Raw genomic sequence first — 9,166 nt, forward strand, 5'->3', positions numbered from 1 at the left:
CATTTTCATCAATATACCTACCCTAACTTATGAAAAACACTACGGCACAACAGAAAAACACTAATTTCCAGCAGATACGTCCAAATCCACATTCTAAGCAGTTTCTTCATCAGTGTTCATCAGTATCAGTATAAAAGTCAGTGCTTTATCAGTTAGATTAATAAAGTCACAACAGCTTGTAGACTCAGATTTTCAGCATGGTGCACTGATTTGATGTTTGGAGTAAGAGGCATCAGTATCAGTCTAAAGTCCCCTTGGCTAAAAACAAAAAAACACACATAAACATTTTAAACTAAAAAAATGACACAATGTACTCTTAGATACCCACTATGCTGCTTTGGATGCACTCGTACCACGTATTGTACTCTGCCTAGCTTAATTATGCAGTATGTTTTATTCTGTTTTTAGGAGGATGTATTGTATGTCTGACTTGTCTAAGATCATTTTCTGACATGACAGACAATCTGAATAAAATCTCAATCAGCAGATACCCTAAGTTGAGGTGAATCAGTATTAAGGGAGATAAAGTTGGAATGGCGTATCCATGGCACCAGTTAGATATGAGAGCACTGAAGTGGCAATCATGTTGATTTGCTCTCCTTTTCCATCTGGGTTCTGCCTTTTTCCATTCCACTCTGGTTTAGAGTTAGTTAACTTTGAGACCAGACTACCTTTTAAAGCCTGCCATGATGTTAACCTGTGTTTTCTGTCTAATTGCTACTGATATTATACTAATACTGTTATATTTGATATCAGTGCAATGATTTTGACAACTTTTTAACTCTAAAATGTATCCTGGTCACAACTATTAAATCAAAAAAATGTCAAATATCAAAAAGCCTGTATCTGTAAGGCTCTCGTAAACACTCATAGCTCACCAAAGCCAATTCATACAAAACAGCATTGATACAAAATGATCCTCTGTGTGTGTGTGTGTGTGTGTGTGTGTGTGTGTGTGTGTGTGTGTGTGTGTGTGTGTGTGTGTGTGTGTGTGTGTGTCTTTCTCTCTCATTGACAGGAAGCAGTGGAAGCAGCAAAGGAGTTGAAAGAATCAGGGTTTTCTGCGGGGGTCATTCGCTCTCCTGGCAACAGGCCAGGCAGGAACAACTAACACAAGACCACAAAAGCCACAAAGAGTGAGGGGAGAGGGTTCCACCTGCCCGGGTCACCGCAGACAGCTCTGAGCTTCGCGGGGGTGGGGGAGTGGCCCCGGCTGAATCCTGTCTGCTTGTCTGTTTCTTATCCGCCCTGCCAGCCCTACTGTGGCCCGACACTCCAAAAGAGCTGCCCATGCAAATGTAAATGGCTGAGAGTGAAATGTGTGTTTATTTTGGCTTGTGTGATTTGACAAGCGTGAAATTAATTCAAAAAAAAGGTTGGTGTAGGCAGGCAGCAACACGGAAAACAACCGTTTTCTCACCTTTAGGGCGTACTGAGGTATGTCGATTCTGAACCGCAGGCCGTTTAGCTGTCATGTGATTGAAGGGGCAGGGGGTCTGAAGTTGTAAACTGTGTTAGTGTGCTTCCATTCTCACTTTCCTTTTCCTTCACATGGCACATCACACATGGCGTTCACACTCACATGGGCTACCCTCGCACAGTGGTCCCCACGGCGGGGCGACTGGGGGGCTACATACTGATCCTCGGCAGATATGACCTACTTTCTATTCAAGCCCGTCTCTCTTTGTTTAGTTCCACGGCGGAGGAGGCTGCAGCGAGCTCGTGGAACAAAGAACGCGAGCAGCATTTTTGGAGCCTTCAAAAACAAGCTGACCCTGCCTGGATACAGCCACTACCCCCGCTCCCCCCAAAAAAATGGCTCATGGAGGCAGTGCCGTCTGGATTTTTACTTCTTTTTTCCTACTTTGATCTACCTCAGCTGCAGATGAGGGAGGATAAGCCCCAGTTCCTGCAGCCTTCCTTCCATTCTTCCGTTCTCCTGGCTCTGGTTGAGGAGATAGATATCATGGAGGTGGGAGGAGGCCGGAGTTATCAATCTAGGGACCAGAGGGGCAGGCGGAAGGAGAGAATTTTATGTTTCTGTCAGGGGGGCATCATGGCGTTTGGATCCTTGCACCAGGCCTTTGGGTCCCTGCGTAGAGCTTAGGTACTCCATACAGATACCAAACTCAAAGTAGAGATAATCTGCCTCAAAGTGTTACTTTTGGGTGTAATAACACCTTTGCTCACATCCTGGTAACACAAGGACATCAGAAAGTTTTAAAGACAAACACAAAAGTCACACCTGCTTAATCAGTTTATTGTGTTTGGCATTTTCTTCTATTGTGTTCTTGTTGACTCTCAATTACGAATTCTCCATTTAACAATTGAGTTGTGAACACACCATTTAGTCTTCAATGACCCAAATGCAACAGCCGTACCCCCCCGCCCCCTCCCCGAAATACGCACATCTGTACAAGCCAGACAAATCACGGATCAAGGGCAACAGTAGAGCCTTTGGTTATTAACACCTGCAACTGCTGCTGCTTTTGCCCCAATCTGGCAAATGAGGCAAAAAACTGTTTGAGGTAGAGCGTTGTAGAGGCTGATGAATGAATAAATTAAGAACATAATATCTCAGCACCAAGTATGACTAAATCTGATAGGAAAGAAGAAGAAAACCATAGTTCTCATGAGAGTCAGCACTCCACCAATTTCCTGTCTAGAGGGCACCCGATTCAAACCACCAGGAGTGTCTTCACTTCACCATTTTACCAAAGAACGCACAACAGCAAGCAAACAAATGTGTTGAATGAAGCAGGTTGTGGTAGGACAACATTTCCAAACAGAGTAAAGTAACAGCTTTCTTACCTGCATGTGTTCCGTTGAACTGCTGCTCAGCTCATCCCCCGACTCCGAGTCGTTGCGGAGCTTGTTAAGCCCATCTCCTGGCAGGTCGCCCGGCGGAGAGGCCTTGTCACTGTCCGGACTTTTGTTGTGGTTGTTCCCGACTTTGAGCGGAGGCGAGTCGGCCCGCGTCCGAGGCAACGTGGAATTGTTGGCGAGGTGATGGTTGTTGTTGTTGTGAAGGAGCACCAGTTCAGCTACCACCTTGCAGTGGCGGGGGCTCCCCACGTTCTGGTTAGCATCCTTGGGCAGAGCCGGCGGCGTGACCCGGTCGGAAGATGGCGACGGGGTGGAGGAGGGCGACGGACGCCCGAAGCTGGACATTTCCGGCTGAGGCCTGTTGAGGTTCTCATTGGATGCCCGGCAGATATCCAAAACAGTGGGCTTGGCCCTCAACGTAGGCTTTTGGGGAGGCATGAGGGCCCGGCGCACCTCCCTGACGTACTGCGCCGGTACATAAAAGGCCTTCGTGCCCTCCTCCTTCCTCACCTGCCACCAATCCTCGTTGGTCTTCTTCACCAGCATGTAGCACTCTCCCTGCCGGATGGACACCATCTTGTCTTTGGCCTTGTACTCGTAGTCGTACTCCACCTCGATGTAGACGTGGCCCGGGGCGGTGGACACCCCCTCTCTATCAGCCATGACTGCCGGAACAAGTGTTTGAACTCTGACCTCGGCTGCTCAGCGACCCAGGCCTGGAGGGCTCCTCATGTCTGACTGGCTGAACTGCTGGGCTGTGGGAGATAAGACAGACAGAGGAAGTTTTTTTTTTTTTTCTGTCAAGCTAAATGTCATGAGCTTTATATTTAAGGCGCGAGACCTTTAGCAAGCCCAGGCACATGAACGTACACATACCAAACGACACAAACATATACTCATTCCATGTCACGAACCTCCCAGGCTGTGACACCCCCACCTTTACTACTCACCCGATTACCAAAAAACCACAAAGTACTACTGCTGTGACACACTTCCATTACCACATGATCTACTACCACACAGACGTTCATTATTGGTGAGTCGAGTAAAAAACACTGCGGGGCAACTCCTCCCTCTGATGATCAGAAACCACAACAGACAGTCAACACTGATTGCTCCGATAGCTGATACAATCTCTAAGGATATCCAGCCTGGTAACCTGATCGCCCTCTGCGGCTCTAAAGGTGATGACAACACGACCCCACACACTGATCCTGCATGCGATCCGATGACTACAATGAGTCCCTGAAGCTTAGCCCCCAGAGACTGCAATCCAAAAATAAAGTTAGTGTAGTTTCATACAGTCCTGCTGTGCAGTTTGGCATCATTACTCATTAATACAGAGCGCAGCCAGGAACCTTTAAAAGCTATGAATAGAAACAATCTTATGATATACACTCAGCATGTGAGTCAGAGACAACAGCTGGGCTCGTGTGTTTTGGGGATGAGGCCTGTCATTGATCCGTCTGTCAGAGAGTATCCCGTCGTCGGTTAACCTAAATAAACGCCGGGGCACTCCCAGAAGCAGAAGAGCTACCACCGAGCCGCCGCTCCGGCTCATATCAAATTCTACTTCTCCATCCCTGAAATAGCAGCCGCCGCGGACTGTCATCCGTGGAAGTGCAGAGCTGCGGAGCAGGTGCTTTTAGCGAGGCGTGAGAACATCTAGCTGTATCTATAAGGGGACTGTCCTTATGTAAAAGAATATGTACACACACACACACACACACACACACACACACACACAGTCTGAAGCTCGGACTGACAGCTAAGCACCCAGAATAGATTTACAGAGGTGAGAGCAGCATGACCCGATGTGCAAGGCCCCTAAGAGACCGGCTACTTGTTCATAATGGGTTTAAGTAGTTTTCTGTTTTATATGTTTCAACACCACGAAGCGCACACACTCACACACACTCACACACACAGCGTTACATAATACCTGGGCTTTTAGTGCATGGTTGACAGCAGCTTGGTCTGGGCCTGCCCCGGTATGAAGCTTCAACCATGATGTCCGCACACACACACACACACACACACACACACACACGCATGTCCCAACCTTTATGAATGACTGTCTCTCAAAGGAACAGTTGTTGTCTGTTTAAATTTGTCCGTGTGTTAGAATGTGAGTGTGCTGCCAGTCAGACACAAATCCTCATGTAACCCCCTTCCTGTCACACACACACACACACACACACACGGACACTATCTACACTTCACACCATCAACAGAGGGTGCCAAGGATGTAGTCAGGGAGTCTGTCAGAGATTCAAGTCACGCACATGATAACGGTAACGCTATCGGTGATGTTGCTCAACCCCGTCGCCTTGACGAACTGAGCGCAAGGAGGTCGAGGTCACTCCTTATTTTTTTAATTGTGTGCGTAGCTACCGTGTCCTCAGATAAAAGATAAATATGTGAGTGACACCACAGTGCCGGCCGGAGTGTGAGAATGCAACGCTGTTAAGTTTGTCCAAAGATAACTTTATCTGTCGGATTACTGGCCACTGTCCTCTTCATACTACCAGCATCTGACTTTGGAGTCACTTATCCTAAAAGATTAAAGCTCCCAAATATACACCAGTATGAGAAAAAACTCATTTCACAGCCTGTGTCAAAGAGCTGTCAATTCTGGGGGAAAAAGAAAGCAAGCGTATGAATTTAACAGATCAAAATGTGGAGAGACTGGAGCAGTCTCTTCGGGGGCATATCAAAACCAGGGGAAACCTCAAAAACCAGACAAGCTGGCTGGAGATCAAGCATGACACCACTCACCTTGGCAGGGGCCCCACGTCTGAGTCACCCCGACAGAAACTTACTGTTAACCGTAAATTAAAACCGACTCCTCCGACACAATGCAGCAAAAACAAGAGTTACAACTCCTCTCTGTGTTCGAACCGCTGTGGCGTCTCCTTATTTCTACACACTCGCCCCCCCAAGAGAGTAAATCTGGCTGCAAATGAATCACTGTCACAGCGTGGTGTCAGAGGAAAGTGAAGTCTCAGAGGAGCGCCTCAGCCAACTTGTTGCTCTGTAGAGACTCTGAGGAAACAGCTCATGGTTAGAAACAGGTTGGCACAGCTCAGCACACCCGAGAACTACTGTGTCTGTCTGTCTATCTGGACGAAAGCACTGCTCTCCTTTTTCCTATTATCTATTTGGGAATTGATCTGATTTGCAGACTTCTTTGAACTTCTTTCTTTCCCATTTTCCTGCGTGACGTTGAAGATCTTGTTTATGTTGTTGTCATTATTGTGTCTTGGGAAGCAAATCTGATTCACCAGTAGATGGGAAAAACAACCACTTATGACAAAAATCTGGCCAGATGTGTTCATTGAGAAAACTCTTAATCACATCCATTTTGGTGAGGGGTATATGTTTGATCCCTATGTCAACATAGCTTTTAACTCAAATACCTCTGCTGCATAACAGAAAGCAATATGTAAATCAATGTCTTAAAGTTAAATAAACACACTTGTGGATTTGTCATTTATGGACCATCATCCTAAAACACAGAAGTCGATCTGGGAGTGTAGCTGGCAGCGAATCAACACCGAGATCACGACCTGTGCTTTTCAGTCTGCATACATCTGCAGACCAGCCACTGAAGCAGCAAAACACTCCGAGACTCGGACTGCCTTTGTCCCTGAGCTTCATTCAAAACAGATGTGGCCGAGCAGCATCCACTCCAACATGTGCTGCTGCTGCTGTTGCTGTTGCTGCATTTCAATCCATCCATGCGGGTTATTTGCTGCATATGGACATATGCACTGCATGCAAACACTGTTCTTTTCTAACTGCGCTCTGTTAAAAACAAACACGAGAAACCCCTTAAAAACAAGCAGCCGATGGTGTATAAATTGTGGGGACGGAGGGGCCAGAGCATGCCTGGGGCGGGTGGGACGGTGGTGAGGGAGGAAAAGGGGGGGAAGCATAGGTGGGGGGCAGGGTCCCTTCCAGTCCTACACAGACCGCAGGAATACAACACAAAGGAGTTTAATCCATGTGCATTCATAACAAAGAGACTCTACCACGACATCACTTAGTATCGCCAGGAGCGAGGGAAGGGCAGGGCAGGGACGTGCGTGCCCGAGAAAGCAGCACCCTTGAGCGGGTACAAGCAGCCAATACACACCGCGAGAAAATAGCCTCAACATATGCCTCTCAGCCTGATGCTATCACGTGGAATGATTAATTACCAAGCTGGGAGAACATTTAGAACACCTAAGAACATAATGTCAGTGTTTAGAAGACATTTTTCGGGCTAATTTTCAGACGCTCGGACAAAAAAAAGAAGCAGTGCAGGTTCACTCACTGATACGAACCCTCCGCTCTGCAACAGCGTGCATAGCAACAAAGTAACTCCCGACACAAACCAATAGCCTGCCGCTGACCACACTACGGAGAAGCCCCCTCCCCACCCCCCCACAAATTAAAACACACTAACCTTTAAAAACTCCAGTAACGTCTCTCCGTCCTCCGTGTCCACTCCGACAGCTAGTTAGCAACAACTTTTCCCACCTATTTCTCAGTATCGGCTGCTCCGACTGAGTCCGCAGTAGACCTCCAGTCTGCTCAGTCACTGGCTCTGTTCGCAATCCCCCGCCTCTATGCAACTGTCAAGCCACGCGCGCCAAACCACGCCATATCCGGTCACCGCTTTCAAAGTAAAGTCTGTAATCGACTAACCTGACTTGCATGTTTTGTCTCATTGATTTGAGCTGAAAGCAGTGCAGCAAAGTGAAAGCTAAGAATTACATATACCAGTTTGTTACTATTTCTGCTACTGATCCACATATTTAAATTCAATGAAAGCATGGAGTCTTTATCAAATGTATGTATCTGACTAATCATATTATACCCTTTGTTTTTTTTTTATTTTACACTTCATAAACTTCCCAAACTACCACTTTATGCACGCTGGGTAGGTTTCAATATCAATACCAATTTACAGCATGTAGTTGGTTGACATATGTGCGTTGATACACAAATTTACATTGATTTAAAAGGTGTTTACAACTTAAATGAGAAGACTATCTGTCCCCTATAACTGCTAAAGTTCCGCTGTCATCGAGTATAATAAATCCTCGTTTTGAAGTTATTGTCTCTAGATGTTATGTGACTATAATAAAATACCATCAGAAGACACATAAAAGCGTTAATCCATTTTGACAAGTCGTTGTGTTTTATTGTGAAGGCTAAATGAATTGAGTTCCGGTTTTAATCGGTGTGTTTTTATTGAGCTTGGCGTGGTTGTGGTCTTTAACCCAGCAGACGCTGGTCTGTCGCTCCCACCTCAACCGTCTGTAGGAGCTGACAGACGGCGTCCAGAGCCCCGCCGGCCCCCTCCCGGTTCAAACACCTCGCGGTACAGTGCTTCTCAACCTAGAGTCCGCGGACACCTATGGGTCTTTGACGGAGTTCTAGGGGATCCCCTGCAAAATCTGTTACAGTTAATTTTACTTTTGGTTAAATAACTGTGTAAGTAGTATATTTTATATATTGCACACCATCAGATTTGGGCTATTTCTTCTCATTTTATTTTTCTTATTTTATTCAAGTAACATAATCACATTTTGTAGGATAATCATGGTATAAAGATGCTCCACCTCCTCTTGTCAGCCAAGCTCAATCAGACAATCACAGCAGGAGTTTCACAATCCAGGCAGGTTCATGAATGATTTATGGGTCTGATGATCCAGGAACACAGCAAGCCTTCCAAAGAAAACACTCAGACTACAAGACCACTGAAATGAGCCTCGAGCAATAAAAATGCAAGTTTACATTATTTCAGAACACTGTGTGAACTTATGCACAGTAATTGAATCACATCACTTGTGTGTTGTCTATTTGCATCACATTGTTTTTGTGTGAAGGCGCACCCTGTTGGTGCATGGAGGAAAGTGACAGGTGTGAGCTTTGTGATTTTAATGACTTGCGGTGAAATTCAAGGGCTAAAAATGTGCATGTTTTGGGGTATGACGATAATCATATTAGACACCATAAAGACCTAATTATTTATGAATTCATAATTTTTCTTTTAAAAGAACAGCTGTTTCTTATTTAGTAGTTTTAAGACCTTCTGCTCTTAAAAAGAAATCCACAAATTAACAATCATTTAAAACTATATTTTAAACACATACACATAAAAGAACAGCTACCTGACTCCATTCATACAGTTTGCTCTTCAGATACAAAATAAAAGCACACATCACAGCAAAGTTTCCAGTTTCAATTTATTTCCTCTACAGAAGCTGCAGGGAACCCCTTATGGAAACAGACAGCAAGTGTATCTGCTTTGCAAAGGGTGTTTTGTAACATAAGTCGTCAATAATAA

General features: G+C 45.6%; 1 protein-coding gene across 6 annotated transcripts in view; it reads right to left on the reverse strand.

Annotated features, from left to right (window-relative positions):
- The window catches only part of arhgap12b (Rho GTPase activating protein 12b), a 56,899-nt gene extending 49,495 nt beyond the window's left edge, over positions 1–7,404 (reverse strand). For all 6 annotated transcript variants that reach the window (XM_053342288.1, XM_053342287.1, XM_053342286.1 and 3 more), the window contains exons 1-2: positions 7,277–7,404; positions 2,812–3,581 (exon numbers count right to left, since the gene is read on the reverse strand). In XM_053342288.1, coding sequence (XP_053198263.1) covers positions 2,812–3,489 — 678 coding nt within the window. In that variant the 5' untranslated portion in view covers positions 3,490–3,581; positions 7,277–7,404. The remainder of the gene's footprint in view (positions 1–2,811; positions 3,582–7,276) is intronic.
- Positions 7,405–9,166: the final 1,762 nt, after the last annotated feature.

The sequence above is a fragment of the Scomber japonicus genome, chromosome 21, assembly GCF_027409825.1.
Source record: "Scomber japonicus isolate fScoJap1 chromosome 21, fScoJap1.pri, whole genome shotgun sequence".
NCBI lineage: Eukaryota > Metazoa > Chordata > Actinopteri > Scombriformes > Scombridae > Scomber > Scomber japonicus.